Below are 25,753 nucleotides of genomic sequence, written 5' to 3'. Positions count from 1 at the left end.
AGTAACGGCACTAAATAGCTGGAGGACGGCACTGTTATGGCGCAAATCGCGTCATCATCTGCCTCCACAGATCGCCCACATTGCTGGTCGGCTGAGGGGAGTTTGGGTTGCTGCGGGGAGGATGAGGTGGCTCTGGGAGACTTGCCTGTCCTTCCGGGGGGCCAGGAGCACCACCCGATTTTCAGGAGCCTCCCAGCCCATCTGGGAGAGTAGGCAAGTATGGAGTGTGTGTGTGTCCATGGTTGTAATGGTTAGCATTAAGCCTCACAGCACTGAGATCTTTGATTCGATTCTCACCACAGCCCTGTGTGGTTTGTATATTCTCCCCATGCTTGGTGGGTTTCCTGCGGGTACTCCGGTTTCCACCCACTTTCCAAAATAAAAAAATAAAAAATAAGAGGTATCACTAGGGGGGTGCGTACTGCAACCGGATGTCACTTTTCCAGGGGTTTACCCCAAAATGCTGGCTCCTCCTCAGTGACAAGGAGCCAGGTGCTGCACTATGACAGTTTCATGAAGCTCCTGTCTCCTGTCACTGAGGACGAGCTGGCAGTGCAGAAAGAGTCTCTGGGAACAGCGAAGCATGCTGGGCATTCAACCCAGAGCTGGAAAAACAAAGGTGTGCTGTGAAGCTATTCCCCTCTTTGGTCACATACCTTCACCAACACCACCATGCAGCACACCAAACCAAGCATTAGTCGCATGCGACCGCAGGAGTACGCAAACCTGGGCACACATTGGCCCTCATTCCGAGTTGTTCGCTCGCTAGCAAATTTTAGCAGCATTGCACACGCTAGGCCGCCGCCCTCTGGGAGTGTATCTTAGCTTAGCAGAATAGCGAACGAAAGATTAGCAGAATTGCGATTAAATAATTCTTAGCAGTTTCTGAGTAGCTCGAGACTTACTCCTACACTGCGATCAGATCAGCCCGTTTCGTTCCTGGTTTGACGTCACAAACACGACTTCGTTCGGCCAGCCACTCCCCCATTTCTCCAGACAGTCCCGCGTTTTATCCTGGCACGCCTGCGTTTTTCCGCACACTCCCAGAAAACGGTCAGTTTCCGCCCAGAGACACCCACTTCCTGTCAATCACACTCTGATCACTTCACTGATGAACATTCTTCATTCGGACGTGAATAAATCTACTAAGTTTTGTGTTAAAATACTTAGCGCATGCGCGCTGCGTACCATTCGCATGCGCATTTTTGCCTTAATCGCTCCGTTGTGAAAATCGGCAATGAGCGAACAACTCGGAATGACCCCCCTTGAGCGATGTTAACAATATGTCGCTTTAAAATGGCATTTTGGAACAACATTGCTCCAGTGTGTACCCAGCCACCTGTGCCTTGTAGGTATCTACTGCAAAGGATCTATCTGCCCAGAAGTTCAATGGTACTACATAATGTATATGTATGTGCAGATATAAATAAAAAAATAAAATAAATAAAATTATATATATATATATATATATATATATATAGATATATATATATATATAGATATATAGATAGATAGCTAGGTGTAATGCCCGGCACTCCTGGTCCTTGTTGTTTAGATGCCTGGGTGCCCTCTGCAGAAATCGATTTCACATCTTGACAAAGGGGCTACGGGCCCCGAAATGTTGGCTGGATATGTTAATTTGTTATTACACAACTTTTTGAATATTGCACCATTTTAAAGTCCTGGAGTGCCGCTGTCTTATTTCTTCCTATATATATGTGTGCATATATATATATATATATATATATGAAGAAGGTTGTGTGGGTGGTATTGGCGCTATTCCTCTCCTTAAAGCTGGATGAATGTCCTTATCCCTCCTCTAGGGTAACCGGACTCCTCAGAAATACACTCCCACGTTATAATGGGATGGCAGCCCTTTTCTCCCGTGGCTTGCTGCTCAGGCCAACCAATTTAAATCTAAAAGACAAAAAATGAGAATAGGCGCCTCCTAGTGCATTATCTCACATAAATCGTGACCTCCACCTATAGTAACACCCCAGTGAATTCAAGGTGTACCTTGAATGGTGGAATTCCAACCACCTAATTGAATCGCATAATACCACATATCTCAATGTGTACTGGGGATACTTCTCATCACAATAATCCTGGTGGTGCTTCTTCTATTATATTTATATATATTTTTAATTATTAATAATATTGCTTTCTTTTAAATACACTTTTTTTTTTATTCCCACATTTTTTTATTTTATTTTTTTATTTTATTTTTTTTTGTTTAATTCCCGCACTGTCCTCACGGGGAATAGCACTTATGCACTTTTATGGGCATACGTAGTAATACACAGGCACTCATAGTATCTGTAGTATATACTTTGTATCCTGAATTTATACGCTATAAATGAACCATTAATAGCTTTCTCTTGCAATATTGGTTATATCACTTCCAATGGATTTAAACCAAGATAGATTGTCCAGCGCTTTTTTGGTTAGTGACATGCAACTATGCAGAGTATTTCTCCTTTTTGATAATGATATTTTATCTCAGCATGTATTCATATAATAGCTCAGTCCAGAACAAAGTATATACAGGAATCAAGAAATAGATCCTCTATTATTAGACCCATTAGCAATATATTAATTGGTTTTATATTATAAATTTTTATGTGATGCTGGCCGGCATCTAGTATTATGTGTGTTTGTATGTATTTATATATGTCTAGAGATTCATTTTATGTGATAATAAATATCCATATCAGAGTGAATTACGCAGTCACAGATTTGTTTTTCTTTGTAGTTCTATATTAAGGGTTAAAACCAAAGGGGTGGTAGTCATGTGACCGCCGGTCGGCTGACCGACAGTCACATGACCTCCTCCGTGAGCCCGACGGCTCACTATCCCGATGGTCGGCATGCCGACCAACAGGGACTATTTCCACTCGTGGGTGTCCACGACACCCATAGAGTGGGAATAGAACCCGCGGCGACCGCAGGTCGCCACCGAGCCCGCAGCGTGGCGAGCGCAGCGAGCCCGCAAGGGGCTTGCTGCACTCGCCCCTCCCCGCCGGGATCCCGGCGTCGGTATGCTGCCGGGATCCCGGCGTCGGTAAGGTGACCGGCGGTCAGGAGACCGCCGGTCACCCGTACTACACCCAACCAAAGACCCTTTGGGATTGCTGCATTCTTCTGTAGTCAATCACAGCGCAAGGTGTTTTTGTCTTTTTATTATAGAATTAACCGTAATTTATATGAGCACCTTGTTAATGACACATGAGTAATAATTGACACATAAGTAATAATTAACATTGATCGACACTTTTATATTAAAGGATAATGTTTGATCACTCACTCCCCCTTTTTTAGATAAATTTTCCCCATAAATAACTATTTATAAACAAGCATTATGTTTTTATCTCTCTATTTTCATTGTAATTGGTGGAATATCTCTGTTTCACCTATCAAGTTCACTACATTGTTTTTGGTCCTCGCTAAGATGGCGTCCTAACTACGAACTATTAGTGGGATAGCTCTTAAGGCCGTGACATACGGGCGCAGCGACGGCGGGCGGCACTGTGACCGGCCTGGCCAGCGCATGCGCCCTGGACACTGCGAGGCCGAACGGAGTGAGGGCGGCTGCGATGCCCTGTCCGTCCGTGATTTCCGGCGATCGCGGCGGACAGTAGCTGATCGGCCTCCCTAACCCACAGGATGTAGCCCTGTACAGTGGCACATATGGAGCGGGCCCATAAAGAACCTGCCCTAATATATATAGTATTAGTTTTTTATGTAAAGGCTTAGGGTTTTTAGGGTTTCTGGGCGGAAGTGACATCACTTCCGGGACCTAACACAGCCATCAATTTCCTGTCTAAGTGAATGATTGACATGGGTATAAATATGTGGTGTATGCAGCTTGTCTCATTACACTCCTGAGGAAGTCCAGGCCGTGGGCATCGGACGAAACGCGTTGAGTGTTTACTCGTATGGACGACTACTAACAGATAAGCTGTCTTTTAGTTTCTATATTGTACGGGCAACTATTTTATTATTAGGACCAGTTTTTTTGAATAAATGTGTTTAATGTTTATAAAACATACTGCACTATTGGTCCTTTCTGCTTTCATCCCATATATGTGAGGTTTAGTACCGGGGAGCAGCACCACCAGGATTATTGTGATGAGAAGTATCCCCAGTACACATTGAGATACGTGGTATTATGCGATTCAATTAGGTGGTTGGAATTCCACCATTCAAGGTACACCTTGAATTCACTGGGGTGTTACTGTAGGTGGAGGTCACGATTTATGTGAGATAATGCACTAGGAGGCGCCTATTCTCATTTTTTGTCTTTTATATATATATATATATATATATATATGATATGGGACATGGGATGCACACAGATATGGGATGCAGTTAATTTACTGACCATCAGGGGACTGTCTAAATGTTTCCGGTCGGAACTCCGACCAGAACCCCGAATACCCACTCAGGTGGTGGTCTACGCCACCACCCGAAGGGGGAATATAATAGTGTGGCGAAGCTCGCCACCGAGCCCTAAGTATAGTGAGGGTGGCAAGTGCACAAGAGTACTTGCTGCGCTTGCTGTCGGCATTCCGGCATCAATCTCCTGACCGTTGGTATTACATACTGGACCCATGTTTATATATATATATATATATATATATATATAGGTTGGTAGAAGGCGGCACTCAGGAGACTTTCACAAATGTAGATAAGTGTGCTTTATTGTGCGTCTACGTTTCGGGAGTCGCACTCCCTTCCTCAGGACACAGCAAAACACTTTGTTTTGCTGTGTCCTGAGGAAGGGAGTGCGACTCCCGAAACGTAGACGAACAATAAAGCACACTTATCTACATTTGTGAAAGTCTCCTGAGTGCCGCCTTCTACCAACCTATATATATATATATATATATATATATATATATATAAACATGGGTCCAGTATGTAATACCAACGGTCAGGAGATTGATGCCGGAATGCCGACAGCAAGCGCAGCAAGTACTCTTGTGCACTTGCCACCCTCACTATACTTCGGGCTCGGTGGCGAGCTTCGCCACACTATTATATTATATTATATATTTAATTTGGGCGATAAAAGCTTATGCATATCTGGGGGGTAAAATGCGGGCACTGATCCATCAGCTCCTTAATTAAGGAAGATCACGTAGACTCAACAAAACAGCTGTATACGTTTTCCAGAGATGAGACAGATATAACAATACTGTACTGCAGTGGCGTATGTTCGTCACTGTTGCCCGGAGGCAAGATAAATATTGGCGCCCCCCTATTTCCTATATTAAGATAAATATATGTATGTATGTGTGCGTATATGTGTGTGTTTATGGAGTGTTCTGAAAAAAATGTATATACTGTATTTATACATTTAACTGTCTTTTATTTTAAATGACACATTTCTTAGCAATCATACCCAGGATTAGAACCCATGACCTGTTACACTAACAGCAGACACTTTACTGATGGAGCTATTTGCTCCTGTAGAGGAAGCATGAGAATTCTAACTATATGAAGTTACGTGTAATTGTCAGCGAAGTATCTTCATATAGTTAAAATTCTCATATTTACTATACAGGAGCAAACATTTTCATTAGTAAGGTGTCTGCTTCCAGTGTAATAGATTGTGGTTTCTAATCCTGGGTGATATACTTGTAAAATGTGTATATTCAGTATAATAAAGAGGGTGTGATTTGTAAGGTGCAGGGACCAGTGAGGAAGTCGGCCACTGAAAAGACAGCGACAGCTATCAATTAACTTAATTCAATGGTGTGACAGAATGGGAGAGGTGCCCCCCTTCAGATTAGGAGGCCGGCGGCAGATGACTCGGTTGCCTCCCAGAGTTCTGCCTCTGCTGTACTGTATCACATCTTCTCAGAAGCAGGAATGTACAGTACGAGCATTGCAGACGCTGCACTCTGCACGATCTCCTGCTGCTGCTGCTGCACGTTAGCGCCGCAGACACCCTGCAGTAGCGGCACATCAGCAGCAAGCGGCGCAGTTCAGTCACAGCCTCGCCCCCTAGTGGTCTCCTCCAGTCAAAACATCTGCGATCCTCCCCCACTCGCTTCGCTACAGTCTACGGTCTAGACTAGCCAATCACCTCAGTCATCTCTTTGTCACATGACGTTGCTGTACCCAGTCACCGGCGAGAGGCCGAGCAGGCACCACGGCCGCCATTAAAGAAAGGAATCTGTAAATTCAAATGGGAACGCTGCCCCGACACTGATCCGATTATTTATTATCACCCCTCAGCGCCCATTGCCGGGGCTTCCCCTCAGGAGAGGCCGCGGGCGGCAGGAAGAGCGGGCAGCGGCGGCGAGCTGTGTGTGTGCGCAGGAGGAGAGGCGCAGGGAGGAGGAGGAGGAGGCGGAGGAGAGGAGGAAAATGGCGAACCTGTGAGAGAAGGAGCCGACAAACACCCAGGGAATGTCTCCGTCCAGCTAATCCCGGGCACCCAACGCTACCCGGCGACACCCAACAACTCCGGCCCGGGCCCAGCGGCCTTCCCAGTGCTCCGGTGACCGGGCGGTTCCCGCCATGCTCTGCGCCCCGAGCTGGGGGACCAGCGGCGGGGGAGGGAGGACTGAGACACCGCCCGGATCCCGGCGCCTGTAACGCCCGGACGCCGCGCTCGCCCCTCTCCCTAGAAGCTGCTACTGCAAGCATTGTGTGACCCCCGGGCGGTGATCCGCTTCGTTCTGCCCCCAGGTGACCCCGGCCGCCGGGTGCCGCTGGCTGCGATGATGGTGTAGTTCCCGGGGAGGTGACTGCTTAGTGCGTGCAGCGTCGGCTGCTGGTCCTGCCGAGTCTCTTTCTTGTTCGGGGTGGGATAATGGCGGGTGTCCCCTGGCTGTGAGGATGAGTTCATGCTTTGTGCCGAACGGGGCCAGTCTGGAGGATTGCCACTCCAACCTCTTCTGCCTGGTGAGTATGTGTCCTGCCGGCAGCACCCACCGCCTGGTGCCGGGAGTACGTGTGTGGGTGTTGTGTGCAGGATCAGGCCCTGGTATTAGGGTGCAGTCTGTGTGCCCATCACTGAGTGCCCCTGTGCATGCCAGTGTACATGTGTGTGTGTCTGCAGCTCTTTATGTTAGGCAGATCTCATCAGTCTTGTCTCAGTCTTGTTATCTGTGCCTGGATCCTGTTCTCAGTACTGGTGAGCTATGGCATTTACGGCTGGAAGTTTCCCTGTGTCTGGTTGTTTACTCTTCTGCTACTTTGCACAGAATACAAGGCCCAGGGTATTCCCAAAGAGTTTACTATAGCCATGTGTTCCACTGTCATCTGAAGCAAAATCCCTGAAGCTGGGCTAATTTGTCTCTGCATTGTGCCGGCTTGTGGAATATCACAGTACTTCTTGGAAATGTGGTCTGTCACAAATAAGGTTTTTAAAGTATTTGGATCAGATGAAGCTAATACTTGTTGTGTACAGTGTGTCATAATTCCGTCATCGTCCTTGACGTGCACTATGTTCTGTGTTCTGCAGTAACTTGCATCAGCAGTCTTTACATTGTGCTGTCTGTCCTGTTCCTCCTGTCTGAGTATATTTATATTTTCACTGCTCAGTCTCTCTCGGCCCTTCCTTTTTCTCCTCTCTGTGGGAGTGGATCCTGGGAAGGAGAAGGCAGGAAGCAGCCATTTTCCTGACTGTTCTGCTGGGCCAGGCCCTGACTTCAACATGCACTACTTGGATTTATTGTCCCCCTATGTTCTCAGCTGTCTCCTCTCCTCTAACTAATAAACCATTCCATTAACTCCTACTTCATTCATTCCATCCTGTCTTACTTGAATGCCGTCATCTTGTCTGCTTATTTTCTTTTTTCTTGACTATTGAAACCTTCACCATATAATCTATATTGCTGTGATTTCTCAACATTTATTGTATGCATTTGAGCCAACAGTGCTCATTACATTTCAGTATTCTGTTTTTTTTTTTTTGTCCACAATTCCATTATTTAAAATCATTGCAAAGCTCCTCTAGTACTGTAGTCTGAGTTCTATCATTTTACATACATTTTCTAAAAAAAATTCCTTTATAAACTGACCTTGTGACATCCAATAATAGTGGTTTGTTATTTTATATCAGACAGTTTGTACTGGAGCTAATCACATAGTCCAACTCTGTTCCTGTCTTTTTTGCAGATATTTGATATCTTGTAGCTGACTGCAGCATATAATCTTTGCATGCTTGTGCAATAGGAAACCTTAGAAAAGTTCCTGATGTACCAGCAGGAAGGTAGAATTGTAGAGTTTAGTTAGTCAAGTGGTTACGTTGTTGTGGAGTAATTACAGCAAATTGTTTCATTAATATTTTTATTGTAAAGCTCAATTTTGGTGACATAAGTGGAAACACATTTGTATTTCATCCTGGATGGGGTATTGGGTGTAAATATGTTTAGTTGCAGTTTACATGTTTGAAGCGGAGTGTTGTTCTCCTGTAGTTGATAATTGTGGCGTGTGTGTATAGTAACTAACTTGTAGCTGTCTGATGCATCATCTTTTGCTACAATGTTTTCTGGAAACTCTCTTTCAAATCGCTAGTAGTCAAGTAAAACCTGTTTATTGGCTGCTATCTTTTTAGTTTGATGCGATGAACACATTTACACCCATCCCCCATCTTTGTCCCTCCTAGAGAAGTTGAAATGAGGCTGGGATTCCAGCTGTTAGTAAGTGATCACAATGTTAAACCTTGAAATCTTTGTATTGTTGCGTTTCAAGTAATTATAGTTCAGGAATGTGCTTCTCCCAGCTAGGCAGCTCATCTTTCTGACTAGTATGCTAAGCAGTGTAAAATAAAAAAAATCCCAAAACAATGTGTTTTTTTCCCCACACCTCTCCCTGCTTTCCTTATAACATTAAAAAAAAAACAACAACAAAAATCGAATAGGGAATGTAATAATAGGTATACATTTTGAAGCCATTACTCTGACTTTTATTAAGTACCGTAGCTTAGTTGCTGCACGAGTTTGCTCAGTAGCAGGAATCTAATATCAATATGTGCCTCGACTAGACATTACATTATCGTATCTGAAAAATTGGTGGTAAATATTTCTGGAATGTTGCTAGTTGATCACTTCTAGGGAAACGGTTGGCATGTAGGATACTATTGAGTACACAACAAGGAAGTTTATGCTCTGGAATTCCAACTGTGTCTGTGTATGGAACTGCACAAATAAGACATAAGTTTTGTGGAACTGAATGCAGCCAGTATTCAGAAGCACTGTTTAGTTACCCTATCCGTCATACTGACATTGCTTCTCCAGCGTGTACCCAGTATGCAGCACTTGACAGAAACAAGTCAGTGAATAGAAATCATGAAGCTGTGCTTTGTTTTATAATCTGTGTTGTTGGCCAATGTGGATGGAGATCCCTAAACTGCTTTCTGTTTCTACACCATCTTTGCCACTGTGTTTACATATTCGTCATTCTTTGACTTTACTGATGCTTTAGTTAAATGTCTTTGTCTTATTGTGCTGAGCTGTCAAGAGTGTTCAAAGGAAAACTACATTGCAGCTATCTAAAGTAATTACCATGAAATTAATCGGTGTCGTCATGCATGTACCAGTCTTACGTGAAACTAGCATATAACAAACTCTCTTCATTTTCCAGGCTGATCTAACAGGGATCAAATGGAAGCAGTATGTATGGCAAGGTCCTACTTCTGCTCCAATCCTCTTTCCGGTGACAGAAGAGGATCCCATTTTGAGCAGCTTCAGTCGATGTCTGAAAGGTGACGTGTTAAGTGTATGGCGACGAGATCAGCGTCCTGGAAGAAGGGAACTGTGGATATTTTGGTGGGGAGATGATCCAAATTTTGCCGATCTAATTCATCATGACTTGACAGGTAATTATGACTTGCATTTGTATTGTATGCCCCAAGGATCATGATTTATGTCTGTTATAAAGATGTATTTGGCTGAACTAAAAGGACTTGGTTTTTGTGTTGGAGTTTGTTTGTGTTTTTTTTTTTTTTTTTTTTTTAGTCAGAACTTTGATTCATTGTGTGGCTGCAGGCTTGGAATTTAACATGAGGGGTGGCTATGATGTTGCAGATCCATTATGTAACTAACATTACGGCTCACCATAGCTTCATTTCTATTTGTTATTCTGGACCAACACACTACAATTTTGTGGCTGATATTGGTGTATTGGCCAGATAATTTTGGTATATGCGGGCAACCATCTGAAAATATTGATCAGTCGTACTGGAATTGTCCAGTATGTCCGTCTGTTGCAATACTTTCTACGTTGAAAGTCTGTCACTTTGGGCAGTGAATGCACCTCCATGGATGATCGACATACTTTTCTCCTGTCCTTTCAAGGAGAAGGAACATATAAATGTGTCCTCCCCAGGGGAGGCGACAGGCTTCAAGATAAAATACCTGTCAAACTTTCTTATGTGTGCCCCCCAACAAGTCTATCACATTAAATAACTTCTCTCCTCCACTGGGCACCTGTGGCGCTGCCAAATGTTAATACATTCTAAGTTGAAAACTACTTTATCATACAGAAGACATGTTTGTGCTTAACTTTGAAATATGCCAAATGTAAAGGTCTGTGGGGCCGATTAAATTTATGTAGTCCCCCTTCCCCTCCTTCTGGTCATGTATCCGAATGTGTGTCTCTTGGAGTTAAATTGTTGCTCCAATCAGGCGCCCATTAGCATTTCTCTAACGTCCTAGTGGATGCTGGGGACTCCGTCAGGACCATGGGGAATAGCGGCTCCGCAGGAGACAGGGCACAAAAGCAAGCTTTTAGGATCACATGGTGTGTACTGGCTCCTCCCCCTATGACCCTCCTCCAAGCCTCAGTTAGGTTTTTGTGCCCGGCCGAGAAGGGTGCAATCTAGGTGGCTCTCTTTCTCTCTCTCTAAGAGTTACTTAGAAAAAGTTTTTAGGTTCTTTATTTTCAGTGAGTCCTGCTGGCAACAGGCTCACTGCATCGAGGGACTTAGGGGAGAGATTTTCAACTCACCTGCGTGCAGGATGGATTGGATTCTTAGGCTACTGGACATAGCTCCAGAGGGAGTCGGAACACAGGGCTCGCCCTGGGGTTCGTCCCGGAGCCGCGCCGCCGACCCCCCTTGCAGACGCTGAAGATGAAGAGGTCCGGAACCAGGCGGCAGAAGACTCTCAGTCTTCATCAGGTAGCGCACAGCACTGCAGCTGTGCGCCATTGTTGTCAGCACACTTCTCACAGCGGTCACGGAGGGTGCAGGGCGCTGGGGGGGGCGCCCTGGGCAGCAATGTATAATACCTGTATGGCGAAAAATACATCACATATAGCCCTTGAGGCTATATGGATGTATTTAACCCCTGCCAGATATCTAAAACTCCGGAGAAGAAGCCCGCCGAAAAGGGGGCGGGGCCTATTCTCCTCAGCACACAGCGCCATTTTCCCTCACAGGCTGGTGGGAAGGCTCCCATGCTCTCCCCTGCACTGCACTACAGAAACAGGGTTAAAACAGAGAGGGGGGGCACTGATTTGGCGATATGTATATATATTAAAATGCTATAAGGGAGGAACACTTATATAAAGGTTGTCCCTGGATAATTATAGCGTTTTGGTGTGTGCTGGCAAACTCTCCCTCTGTCTCCCCAAAGGGCTAGTGGGTCCTGTCCTCTATCAGAGCATTCCCTATGTGTGTGCTGTATGTCGGTACGTGTGTGTCGACATGTATGAGGAAAATATTGGTGAGGAGGCGGAGCAAATTGCCTGTAATGGTGATGTCACTCTCTAGGGAGTCGACACCGGAATGGATGGCTTATTTATGGAAATTACGTGACAATGTCAACACGCTGCAAGCCGGTTGACGACATGAGAGGGCCGGCGAACAAATTAGTATCTGTCCAGGCGTCTCAAACACCGTCAGGGGCTGTAAAATGCCCATTTACCTCAGTCGGTCGACACAGACCCAGACACGGACACTGATTTCAGTGTCGACGGTGAAGAAACAAACGTATTTTCTTTTAGGGCCACACGTTAAGGGCAATGAAGGAGGTGTTACATATTTCTGATACTCCAAGTACCACAAAAAAGGGTATTATGTGTGAGGTGAAAAAACTACCTGTAGTTTTTCCTGAATCAGATAAATTAAATGAAGTGTGTGATGATGCGTGGGTTTCCCCCGATAGAAAATTATTGGCGGTATACCCTTTCCCGCCAGAAGTTAAGGCGCGGTGGGAAACACCCCTCAGGGTGGATAAGGCGCTCACACGCTTATCAGAACAAGTGGCGGTACCATCTACGGATAGGGCCGTACTTAAGGAGCCAGCTGATAGGAGGCTGAAAAATATCCTAAAAAGTATACACACACATGCTGGTGTTATACTGCGACCAGCGATCGCCTCAGCCTGGATGTGCAGAGCTGAGGTGGCTTGGTCGGATTCCCTGACTAAAAATATTGATACCTTTGACAGGGACAGTATTTTATTGACTATAGAGCATTTAAAGGATGCATTTCTATATATGCGAGATGCGCAGAGGGATATTTGCACTCTGGCATCAAGAGTAAATGCGATGTCCATATCTGCAAGAAGATGTTTATGGACACGACAGTGGTCAGGTGATGCAGATTCCAAACGGCACAAAGATGTATTGCCGTATAAAGGAGGAGTTATTTGGGGTCGGTCCATGGGACCTGGTGGCCAGGGCAACTGCTGGAAAATCCACCGTTTTTTACCCTAAGTCACATCTCTGCAGAAAAAGACACCGTCTTTTCAGCCTCAGTCCTTTCGTCCCTATAAGAGTCATATCTGCCCAGGGATAGAGGAAAGGGAAGAAGACTGCAGCAGGCAGCCCATTCCCAGGAACAGAAGCCCTCCACCGCTTCTACCAAGTTCTCAGCATGACGCTGGGACCGTACAGGACCCCTGGATCCTACAAGTAGTATCCAAGGGGTACAGATTGGAATGTCGAGAGGTTTCCCCCCTCGCAGGTTCCTGTAGTCTGCTGTACCAATGTCTCCCTCCGACAGGGAGGCAGTATTGAAAACAATTCACAAGCTGTATTCCCAGCAGGTGATAATAAAATTACCCCTCCGACAACAAGGAAAGGGGTATTACTCCACACTATAGGGTGGTACTGAAGGCTAGGTGAGACCTATTCTAAATCTGAAAAATTTGAACACTTACAAGGGTTCAAATCCAGATGGAGTCACTCAGAGCAGTGATAGCAAAGAACAAGGGGACTATATGGTGTCCCGGGACATCAGGGATGCTAACCTCCATGTCCCAAAATTTGCCTTTTCTCACCAAGGGTACCTCAGGTTCGTGGTACAGAACTGTCACTATCAGTTTCAAGACGATGCCGTTGGATTGTCCAAGGCACCCCGGGTCCTTACCAAGGTAATGACCGAAAGGAGGATTCGTCTTCAAAGAAAATGGACGACCTCCTGATAAGAACAAGGTCCAGAGAACAGTTGGAGGTCGGAGTAGCACTATCTCAAGTAGTTCTACGACAGCACGGGTGGATTCAAAATATTCCAAAACCGCAGTTGTTCCGACGACACGTCTGCTGGTCCTAGGGATGATTCTGGACACAGTCCAGGAAAGGGTGTTTCTCCCAGAGGAGAAAGCCAGGGAGTTATCCGAGCTAATCGGGATCCTCCTAAAACCAGGAAAAGTGTCAGTGCATCATTGCACAAGAGTCCTGGTAAAAATGGTGGCTTATTACGAAGCGCTTCCATTCGGCAGATTTCACGCAAGAACTCTTCAGTGGGATCTGCTGGACAAATGGTCCGGATCGCATCTTCAGATGCATCAGCGGATAACCCTATATCCAAGGACAAGGGTGTCTCTCCTGTGGTGATTACAGAGTGCTCATCTTCTAGAGGGCCGCAGATTCGGCATTCAGGATTGGATGCTCGTGACCACGGAGGCCAGCCTGAGAGGCTGGGGAGCAGTCACACAAGGAGTGTGATCAAGTCTGGAGACTTCTCTCCACATAAATATACTGGAGCTAAGAGCAAATTTATAATGCTCTAAGCTTAGCAAGACCTCTGCTTCAAGGTCAGCCGGTATTGATCCAGTGGGATAACATCACGGCAGTCGCCCACGTAAACAGAAAGGGCGGCACAAGAAGCAGGAGGGCAGTGGCAAAACTGCAAGGATTTTTCGCTAGGCGGAAAATCATGTAATAGCACTGTCAGCAGTGTTCATTCCGGGAGTGGACGACTGGGAAGCAGACTTCCTCAGCAGGCCCGACCTCCACCCGGGAGAGTGGGAACTTCATCGGGAAGTTTTCCGCATGATTGTGAACCGTTGGGAAAGACCAAAGGTGGACATGATGGCGTCCCGCCCGAACAAAAAATGGGACAGGTATTGCGCCAGGTCACGAGACCTTCAGGCGATAGCTGTGGACGTCCTGGTAACACCGTGGGTGTAACAGTCGGTGTATGTGTTCCCTCCTCTGCTTCTCATAACCAAGGTATTGAGAATTATAAGACATAGAGGAGTAAGAACTATACTCGTGGCTCCGGATTGGCCAAGAGGGACTTGGTAACCGGAACTTCAAGAGATGCTCACAGAGGACTAATGGCCTCGGGAGCTAAGAAGGGATTTGCTTTCAGCAAGTACCATGTCTGTTCCAAGAGGAACCGTGGCATCGGCCTTTAAGAAAGGACCTGCTCCAGCAGGGACCTTGTCTGTTCCAAGACTTACCGCGACTGCGTTTGACGGCAGGGCGGTTTGAACGCCGGATCCTAAGGGAAAAGGCATTCCGGAAGAGGTCATACCTACCCTGGTCAAAGCCAGGAAGGAAGTGACCGCACAACGTTATCACCACATGTGGTAAAAATATGTTGCGTGGGTGAGGCCAGGAAGGCCCCACGAAAAAATTTCAACTAGGTCGATTTCTGCACTTCCTGCAAACAGGAGTGTCTATGAGCCTCAAATTGGGGTCCATTAAGGTTCAAGTTTCGGCCCTATAGATTTTCTTCCAGAAAGAATTGGCTTCAGTTCCTGAAGTCCAGACGTTTGTCAAGGGAGTATTGCATATACAGCCCTTGTGTGCCTCCAGTGGCACCGTGGGATCTCAACGTAGTGTTGGGATTCCTCAAATCATATTGGTTTGAACCACTCAAATCTGTGGATTTGAAATATCTCACATGGAAAGTGACCATGCTGTTGGCCCTGGCCTCGGCCAGGCGATTGTCAAAATTGGCGGCTTTGTCTTACAAAAGCCCATATTTGATTTTCCATTCGGACAGGGCAGAACTGCGGACTCGTCCCCAGTTTCTTCCTAAGGTGGTGTCAGCGTTTCACCTGAAACAACCTATTGTGGTGCCTGCGGCTACTAGGGACTTGGAGGACTCCAAGTTGCTAGACGTTGTCAGGGCCCTGAAAATATTATATATATATATATATATATATATATATATATATATATATATATATATATATATATATATATATATATATATATATATATATATATATATATAATTCCAGGACGGCTGGAGTCAGAAAGTCTGACTTGCTGTTTATATTGTAGGCACCCAAAAAGCTGGGTGCTCCTGCTTCTAAGCAGACTATTGCTCGTTGGATTTGTAGTACAATTCAGCTTGCACATTCTGTGGCAGGCCTGCCACAGCCAAAATCTGTAAATGCCCATTCCACAAGGAAGGTGGGCTCATCTTGGGCGGCTGCCCGAGGGGTCTCGGCTTTACAACTTTGCCGAGCAGCTACTTGGTCAGGGGCAAACACGTTTGCTAAATTCTACAAATTTGATACCCTGGCTGAGGAGGACCTGGAGTTCTCTCATTCGGTGCTGCAGAGTCATCCGCACTCTCCCGCCCGTTTGGGAGCTTTGGTATAATCCCCATGGTCCTGACGGAGTCCCCAGCATCCACTAGGACGTTAGAGAAAATAAGATTTCTCTATCGTCCTAGTGGATGCTGGGGTTCCTGAAAGGACCATGGGGGATAGCGGCTCCGCAGGAGACAGGGCACAAAAAGTAAAGCTTTAGGATCAGGTGGTGTGCACTGGCTCCTCCCCCTATGACCCTCCTCCAAGCCTCAGTTAGATTTTTGTGCCCGGCCGAGAAGGGTGCAATCTAGGTGGCTCTCCTGAGCTGCTTAGAAAAGTTTAGCTTAGGTTTTTTATTTTACAGTGAGTCCTGCTGGCAACAGGATCACTGCAACGAGGGACTTAGGGGAGAAGAAGTGAACTCACCTGCGTGCAGGATGGATTGGCTTCTTTGGCTACTGGACATTAGCTCCAGAGGGACGATCACAGGTACAGCCTGGATGGTCACCGGAGCCTCGCCGCCGGCCCCCTTGCAGATGCTGAAACGAGAAGAGGTCCAGAATCGGCGGCAGAAGACTCCTCAGTCTTCTTAAGGTAGCGCACAGCACTGCAGCTGTGCGCCATTTTCCTCTCAGCACACTTCACACGGCAGTCACTGAGGGTGCAGGGCGCTGGGAGGGGGGCGCCCTGGGAGGCAAATGAAAACCTTTTTTGGCTAAAAATACCTCACATATAGCCTCCGGGGGCTATATGGAGATATTTAACCCCTGCCAGAATCCGTTAAGAGCGGGAGACGAGGCCGCCGAAAAAGGGGCGGGGCCTATCTCCTCAGCACACAGCGCCATTTTCCCTCACAGAAAGGCTGGAGGGAAGGCTCCCAGGCTCTCCCCTGCACTGCACTACAGAAACAGGGTTAAAACAGAGAGGGGGGGCACTAATTTGGCGTTAGAAATATATAAAAAAGATGCTATAAGGGAAAACACTTATAGAAGGTTGTCCCTATATAATTATAGCGTTTTTGGTGTGTGCTGGCAAACTCTCCCTCTGTCTCTCCAAAGGGCTAGTAGGTCCTGTCCTCTATCAGAGCATTCCCTGTGTGTGTGCTGTGTGTCGGTACGTGTGTGTTGACATGTATGAGGACGATGTTGGTGAGGAGGCGGAGCAATTGCCTGTAATGGTGATGTCACTCTCTAGGGAGTCGACACCGGAATGGATGGCTTATTTAGGGAATTACGTGATAATGTCAACACGCGCCAAGGTCGGTTGACGACATGAGACGGCCGACAAACAATTAGTACCGGTCCAGACGTCTCAAAAACACCGTCAGGGGTTTTAAAACGCCCGTTTACTTTAGTCGGTCGACACAGACACAGACAGGGACACTGAATCCAGTGTCGACGGTGAATAAACAAACGTATTCCTTATTAGGGCCACACGTTAAGGGCAATGAAGGAGGTGTTACATATTTCTGATACTACAAGTACCACAAAAGAGGGTATTATGTGGGATGTGAAAAAACTACCGTAGTTTTTCCTGAATCAGATAAATTAAATGAAGTGTGTGATGATGCGTGGGTTCCCCCCGATAGAAAATATGGGCGGTATACCCTTTCCCGCCAGAAGTTAGGGCGCGTTGGGAAACACCCCTTAGGGTGGATAAGGCGCTCACACGCTTATCAGAACAAGTGGCGGTACCGTCTATAGATAGGGCCGTCCTCAAGGAGCCAGCTGACAGGAGGCTGGAAAAATATCATAAAAAGTATATACACACATACTGGTTATACTGCGACCAGCGATCGCCTCAGCCTGGATGTGCAGAGCTGCTGGGGTGGCTTGGTCGGATTCCCTGACTAAAAATATTGATACCCTTGACAGGGACAGTATTTTATTGACTATAGAGCATTTAAAGGATGTATTTCTATATATGCGAGATGCACAGAGGGATATTTGCACTCTGGCATCAAGAGTAAGTGCGATGTCCATATCTGCCAGAAGATGTTTATGGACACGACAGTGGTCAGGTGATGCAGATTCCAAACGGCACAAAGGTGTATTGCCGTATAAAGGAAGAGGAGTTATTTGGGGTCGGTCCATCGGACCTGGTGGCCACGGCAACTGCTGGAAAATCCACCGTTTTTACCCTAAGTCACATCTCTGCAGAAAAAGACACCGCCTTTTCAGCTTCAGTCCTTTCGTCCCTATAAGAGTCATATCTGCCCAGGGATAGAGGAAAGGGAAGAAGACTGCAGCAGGCAGCCCATTCCCAGGAACAGAAGCGTTCCACCGCTTCTGACAAGCTCTCAGCATGACACTGAGACCGTACAGGACCCCTGGATCCTACAAGTAGTATCCCAGGGGTACAGTTTGGAATGTCGAGACGTTTCCCCTGCGCAGGCTCCTGAAGTCTGCTTTACCAAGGTCTCCCTCCGACAAGGAGGCAGTATGGGAAAAAATTCACGAGCTGTATTCCCAGCAGGTGATAATTAAATTACCCCTCCTACAACAAGAAAAGGGGTATTATTCCACACTATATTGTGGTACTGAAGCCAGAAGGCTAGGTGAGACCTATTCTAAATCTAAAAAAATTTGAACACTTACAAAGGTTCAAATCAAGATGGAGTCACTCAGAGCAGTGATAACGAACCAGGAAGAAGGGGACTATCTGGTGTCCCGAGACATCAGGGATGCTTACCTCCATGTCCCAAATTTGCTCTTATCACTAAGGGTACCTCCGGTTCGTGGTACAGAACTGTCACTATCAGTTTCAGACGCTGCCGTTTGGATTGTCTACGGCACCCCGGGCCTTTACCAAGGTAATGGCCGAAATGATGGTTCTTCTTCGAAGAAAAGGCGTCTTAATTATCCCTTACTTGGACGATATCCTGATAAGGGCAAAGTCCAGGGAACAGTTGGAGGTCGGAGTAGCACTATCTCGGATACTGTTACAACAGCAGGGGTGGATTCTAAAGATTCCAAAATCGCTGCTGATCCCGACAACAAGTCTCCTGTGCTTAGGGATGATTCTGGACACAGTCCAGAAAAAGGTGTTTCTCCCGGAAGAGAAAGCCAGGGAGTTATCCGAGCTAGTCAGGAACCTCCTAAAATCAGTGCATCATTGCACAAGGGCCATGGTAAAAAAAATGGTGACTTCCTTCGAAGCAATTCCAGTCGGCAGATTTCATGCAAGAACTTTTCAGTGGGATCTGCTGGACAAATGGTCCGGATCGCATCTTCAGATGCATCAGCGGATAACCCTATATCCAAGGACAAGGGTGTCTCTCCTGTGGTGGTTACAGAGTGCTCATCTTCTAGAGGGCCGCAGATTCGGCATTCAGTTTTGGATGTTGGTGACCACGGAGGCCAGCCCGAGAGGCTGGGGAGCAGTCACACAAGGAAAAAATTTCCAGGGAGTGTGATCAAGTCTGGAGATTTTTCTCCACATAAATATAGCTAAGGGTAAAATTATAATGCTCTAAGCTTAGCAAGACCTCTGCTTCAAGGTCAGCCGGTATTGATCCAGTGGGATAAAACCTCACGGCAGTCGCCCACGTAAATAGACAGGGCGGCACAAGAAGCAGGAGGGCAGTGGCAAAAACTGCAAGGACTTTTCGCTGGGCGGAAAATCATGTGATAGCACTGTCAGCAGTGTTTCATTCCGGGAATGGAAACTGGGAAGCAGACTTCCTCAGTAGGCACGACCTCCACCCGGCAGAGTGGGAACTTCATGGGGAAGTTTTCCACATAATTGTAAACCGTTGGGAATTACCAAAGGTGGACATGATGGCGTCCCGTCTGAACAAAAAACGGGACAGGTATTGCGCCAGGTTAAGAGACCCTCAGGCAATAGCTGTGGACGTTCTGGTAACACCGTGGGTGTACCAGTCGGTGTATGTGTTCCATCCTCTGCTTTTCATACCTAAGGTACTGAGAATTATAAGACGTAGAGGAGTAAGAACTATACTCATGGCTCCGGATTGGCCAAGAAGGACTTGGTACCCGGAACTTCAAGAGATGCTCACAGAGGACTTATGGCCTCTGCCGCTAAGAAGGGACTTGTTTCAGCAAGTACCATGTCTGTTCCAAGACTTACCGCAGCTGCGTTTGACGGCATGGCGGTGGAACGCCGGATCCTAAGGGAAAAGGCATTCAGGAAGAGGTCATTCCTACCCTGGACAAAGCCAGAAAGGAGGTGACCGCACAACATTATCACCACATGTGGCGAAAATATGTTGCGTGTTGTGAGGCCAGGAAGGCCCCACGAAGAAATTTCAACTCGGTCGATTCCTGCATTTCTTGCAAACAGGAGTGTCTATGGGCCTCAAATTGGGGTCCATTAAGGTTCAAATTTCGGCCCTGTCGATTTTTCTTCCAGAAAGAATTGGCTTCAGTTCCTGAAGTCCAGAAGTTTGTCAAGGGAGTATTGCATATACAACCCCCTTTTGTGCCTCCAGTGGCACTGTGGGATCTCAACGTAGTTCTGGGATTCCTCAAAACACATTGGTTTAAAACCAGTCAAATCTGTGGATTTGAAGCATCTCACATGAAAAGTGAACATGCTCTTGGACCTGGCCTGGACCAGGCGAGTGTCAAATTGGTGTTTTTTTTCTCAAAAAAGCCCATATCTGTTTGTCCATTCGGACAGGGCAGAGCTGCGGACTCGTCCCCAGTTCTCTCCCTAAGGTGGTGTCAGTGTTTCACCTGAACCAGCTTATTGGGGTGTCTTGCGCCTACTAGGGACTTGGAGGACTCCAAGTTGCTAGATGTGGTCAGGGCCCTGAAAATATAGGTTCCAGGACGGCTGGAGTCAGGAAAACTGACTTGCTGTTATCCTGTATGCACCCAACAAACTGGGTGCTCTTGCTTTTAAGCAGACTTTTGCTAGTTGGATGTGTAATACAATTCAGCTTGCACATTCTGTGGCAGGCCTGCCACAGCCAAAATATGTAAATGCCCATTCCACAAGGAAGGTGGGCTCATCTTGGGCGGCTGCCCGAGGGGTCTCGGCTTTACAACTTTGCCGAGCGGCTATTTAGTCAGGGGCAAACACGTTTGTAAAATCCTACAAATTTGATACCCTGGCTAAGGAGGACCTGGAGTTCTCTCATTCGGTGCTGCAGAGTCATCTGCACTCTCCCGCCCGTTTGGGAGCTTTGGTATAATCCCCATGGTCCTTTCAGGAACCCCAGCATCCACTAGGACGATAGAGAAAATAAGAATTTACTTACCGATAATTCTATTTCTCGGAGTCCGTAGTGGATGCTGGGCGCCCATCCCAAGTGCGGATTATCTGCATTACTTGTACATAGTTACAAAAATCGGGTTATTATTGTTGTGAGCCATCCTTTCAGAGGCTCCGCTGTTATCATACTGTTAACTGGGTTCAGATCACAGGTTGTACAGTGTGATTGGTGTGGCTGGTATGAGTCTTACCCGGGATTCATAAATCCTTCCTTATTGTGTACGCTCGTCCGGGCACAGTACCTAACTGAGGCTTGGAGGAGGGTCATAGGAGGAGGAGCCAGTGCACACCACCTGATCCTAAAGCTTTACTTTTTGTGCCCTGTCTCCTGCGGAGCCGCTATCCCCCATGGTCCTTTCAGGAACCCCAGCATCCACTACGGACTCCGAGAAATAGAATTATCGGTAAGTAAATTCTTATTTTTACTTACCGATAAATCTATTTCTCATAGTCCGTAGTGGATGCTGGGCGCCCATCCCAAGTGCGGATTGTCTGCATTACTTGTACATAGTTATTGTTACAAAAAAATCGGGTTATTGTTGTGAGCCATCTTTTTTAGAGGCTACTTCATTGTTATCATACTGTTAACTGGGTTCAAATCACAAGTTGTACGGTGTGATTGGTGTGGCTGGTATGAGTCTTACCCGGGATTCAAGATCCTTCCTTATTGTGTACGCTCGTCCGGGCACAGTACCTAACTGAGGCTTGGAGGAGGGTCATAGGGGGAGGAGCCAGTACACACCATGTGATCCTAAAAGCTTGCTTTTGTGCCCTGTCTCCTGCGGAGCCGCTATTCCCCATGGTCCTGACGGAGTCCCCAGCATCCACTACGGACTATGAGAAATAGATTTATCGGTAAGTAAAATCTTATTTTTACACAGGTGACGGCTCAGGGTTTAGCTGCTCAAAGTGGCTGAACCTATCTAAAGTTGCCATTTGGACGCCAAAACTACAGACTTGAAAGACTTTTATTTTTTTGTTGCACCTGTAGGTGCAAAAAAATGTGTGTGCTGTGGGCAATGGACAAAAATGTGTGTGCCGTGAGTAATGGAGCAACAATTGAATAGCTACAATCGAGGGCGATTTCTTTTAGACGGCCAGCAGGGTTCGTGAGCCACAATTGAAACGACCCTTATGTCTTATTTAACGTAACAAATTGCACACACACTATGGGGTCGATTCAATTCAGCAACAGTTGAATAGTGCCGGGAATTAGCTCCCGGCGCTATTCAATACAGCGACTAGCTACCCTTAATTGTGAACTTTTCTCTCAGCCCCGGGGGTGTTGGAGAAGAAAACCGTCAAAAGAGCGTCCGGCGCTAGGCTGATTCTGTCGGGAATCAGCATTGCCGTGGGTAGTTAAGTTGGAGAATGCTCGTTCTCCCGACAAAACTACCTATTAAACTACCTATTAAGCTGAATTGAATAGCATCGGGAGCTAATTCCCGGCGCTATTCAACTGTTGCTGAATTGAATCGACTCCTATGTATGGCAGTCAATTGTTATCGCCGGCCGATCTCCTGTATAAAGTGATGGGAGATCGCAGGGGCAATATTTAATTGATGCCCATTATCGTTCCTATTAGTGTTTGCTTTAGCCGCATAAAGCAGCTAAACCCGACAAAACTAATAGGCATGATGGCAAAAAAGTGCAGTTTGAGTGCCCAAACAGGTCACTTTTCACACACTTAAGCTTGCCGCCACCAGGGGGGAGCGAGCTGAAATTCCTGCACCGGTAGCTGGTAACGCATGACAGGAGCAACAATTGATTTACTCCGTCAGGCACCATCTAGTGGCTGCCGGCGCATAGAATAATTGAATTCTCACCTATTTCATATGCTATGTCACCTCCACTTATCTAGTACCGTGAGGACTATCAGTCAGTGCAAGTACAGGAGTCATAATTTCTTCAACATCTCATACAGAGATGGAGCCCTCTTCATCTTTACCTTTAATATGATTAACTAAGCTTGAGCAGTCGGACTTAATCCCCTGCTGTATTGTTCTCTCTGTATTGTATTGCAGCTGAGAACAATAGATGAAAGGCTTATGCTAATAATCCATGGTGCGCCTAGGTGCAGCAGAGAAGCCAAGATGAGCATGGCTCCATCTGTACATTTTTTATTTGTTTTTTGTTTGTTTTATCTGTGACGATTTTTATGTCCTGCTTGTTCTCTACATACATCTTTTCTGTTCTGTATTTGTAATAGTAATTTATTGATCATTGAAATGTTTAAGTTGATGAATAATTGAATTAGTTAACCAAGGTCTCTGCTTAAGGAAATGTTATGGCAGATGAATTACGAAACATTTGTATCTTTTGTCTTGAAGGATGTTTCATTTATATACTTTCTCTAACGTCCTAGTGGATGCTGGGACTCCGTCAGGACCATGGGGAATAGCGGGCTCCGCAGGAGACAGGGCACATCTAAATAAAGCTTTTAGGATCACATGGTGCGTACTGGCTCCTCCCCCCATGACCCTCCCCCAAGCCTCAGTTAGGTTTTTGTGCCCGTCCGAGAAGGGTGCAATCTAGGTGGCTCTCCTAAAGAGCTGCTTAGAAAAAGTTTTTTTAGGTTTAAGTCTCAGTGAATCCTGCTGGCAACAGGATCACTGCATCGAGGGACTTAGGGGAGAGATTTCCAACTCACCTGCGTGCAGGATGGATTGGAGTCTTAGGCTACTGGACACTTAGCTCCAGAGGGAGTCGGAACACAGGTCCTCCTGGGGTTCGTCCCGGAGCCGCGCCGCCGATCCCCCTTACAGACGCTGAAGACGGAGGTCCGGAAAGCAGGCGGCAGAAGACTCCTCAGTCTTCATGAAGGTAGCGCACAGCACTGCAGCTGTGCGCCATTGTTGCTACACGTCTCACTGATTCAGTCACGGAGGGTGCAGGGCGCTGCTGGGGGCGCCCTGGGCAGCAATATTAAATACCTTTAGTGGCAAAATAAATACATCACATATAGCCATTAAGGCTATATGTATGTATTTAACCCAGGCCAGTTTTCTTAAAACCCGGGAGAAAAGCCCGCCGAAAAAGGGGCGGAGCTTATTCTCCTCAGCACTCAGCGCCATTTTCCTGCTCAGCTCCGCTGGTGAGGAAGGCTCCCAGGACTCTCCCCTGCACTGCACTACAGAAACAGGGTAACAAAGAGAAGGGGGGCATAATTTGGCGATATTGATATATTAAAAGCGCTTATATCAAAAACAACACCTTCTAGGGTTGTTTATATACATTTATAGCGCTTTTGGTGTGTGCTGGCAAACTCTCCCTCTGTCTCCCCAAAGGGCTAAGAGGGTCCTGTCTTCGATTAGAGCATTCCCTGTGTGGCTGCTGTGTGTCGGTACGTGTGTGTCGACATGTATGAGGACGATGTTGGTGTGGAGGCAGAGCAATTGCCGGTAATGGTGATGTCACCCCCTAGGGAGTCGACACCGGAATGGATGGCTTTAGTTATGGAATTACGTGATAATGTTAGCACATTACAAAAGTCAGTTGACGAAATGAGACGGCCGGAAAACCAGTTAGTACCGGCTCAGGCGTCTCAGACACCGTCAGGGGCTGTAAAACGTCCCTTACCTCAGTCAGTCGACACGGGTACCGACACAGATGAATCTAGTGTCGACGGTGAAGAAACAAACGTATTTTCCAATAGGGCCACACGTTATATGATCACGGCAATGAAGGAGGCTTTGCAGATCTCTGATACTGCTGGTACCTCAAAAAGGGGTATTATGTGGGGGGTGAAAAAACTACCTGTAGCTTTTCCAGAATCAGAGGAATTGAATGACGTGTGTGACGAAGCGTGGGTTAACCCAGATAGAAAACTGCTAATTTCCAAGAAGTTATTGGCATTATACCCTTTCCCACCAGAGGTTAGGGCGCGCTGGGAAACACCCCCTAGGGTGGATAAGGCGCTCACACGTTTATCAAAGCAAGTGGCGTTGCCGTCTCCTGATACGGCCGCCCTCAAGGATCCAGCAGATAGGAGGCTGGAAACTACACTGAAGAGTATATACACACATACTGGTGTTATACTGCGACCGGCAGTAACCTCAGCCTGGATGTGCAGTGCTGGGGTAGTGTGGTTGGATTCTCTGACTGAAAATATTGATACCCTGGATAGGGACAGTATTTTATTGACTCTAGAGCAATTAAAGGATGCTTTTCTTTATATGCGAGATGCTCAGAGGGATATTTGTACTCTAGCATCAAGAGTAAGCGATGTCCATATCTGCCAGAAGAAGTTTATGGACGCGACAGTGGTCAGGTGATGCGGATTCCAAAAGGCATATGGAAGTATTGCCATATAAAGGAGAGGAATTATTTGGGGTCGGTCTTTCGGACCTGGTGGCCACGGCAACTGCCGGCAAATCCACTTTTTTACCTCAGACCCCCTCCCAACAGAAAAAGACACCGTCTTTTCAGCCGCAGTCCTTTCGCTCCTATAAAAACAAGCGACCAAAAGGACAGTCTTATCTGCCGCGAGGCAGAGGAAAGGGTAAGAGAGGGCAGCAAGCAGCCCCTGCCCAGGACCAGAAGCCCGCCCCGGGTTCTACAAAGCCATCAGCATGACGCTGGGGCTTTACAAGCGGACTCAGGAGCGGTGGGGGGTCGACTCAAGATTTTCAGCAATCAGTGGGCTCGCTCACAAGTGGACCCGTGGATCCTGCAGATAATATCTCAGGGTTACATGTTGGAGTTCGAAAGGTCTCCCCCTCGCCGGTTCCTAAAGTCTGCTTTACCAACGTCTCCCTCAGAAAGGACGTCGGTTTTGG

The 25,753-nt window shown here is 46.7% G+C and overlaps 1 protein-coding gene across 2 annotated transcripts in view; it reads left to right on the top strand.

The window, feature by feature from the left end:
• The first annotated feature begins 6,098 nt into the window (after positions 1-6,098).
• Positions 6,099-25,753, top strand: part of MED13 (mediator complex subunit 13) — a 411,382-nt gene continuing 391,727 nt past the window's right edge. Inside the window, exons 1-2 of one of the 2 annotated variants that reach the window (XM_063954032.1) lie at positions 6,099-6,915; positions 9,601-9,835. In XM_063954032.1, the coding sequence (XP_063810102.1) occupies positions 6,850-6,915; positions 9,601-9,835 (301 nt within the window). In that variant the 5' untranslated portion in view covers positions 6,099-6,849. The remainder of the gene's footprint in view (positions 6,916-9,600; positions 9,836-25,753) is intronic. The other variant, XM_063954031.1, reaches the window with a different exon arrangement.

The sequence above is a fragment of the Pseudophryne corroboree genome, chromosome 2, assembly GCF_028390025.1.
Source record: "Pseudophryne corroboree isolate aPseCor3 chromosome 2, aPseCor3.hap2, whole genome shotgun sequence".
Lineage (NCBI taxonomy): Eukaryota > Metazoa > Chordata > Amphibia > Anura > Myobatrachidae > Pseudophryne > Pseudophryne corroboree.
This window is presented reverse-complemented; position numbering and strand designations above follow the sequence as displayed.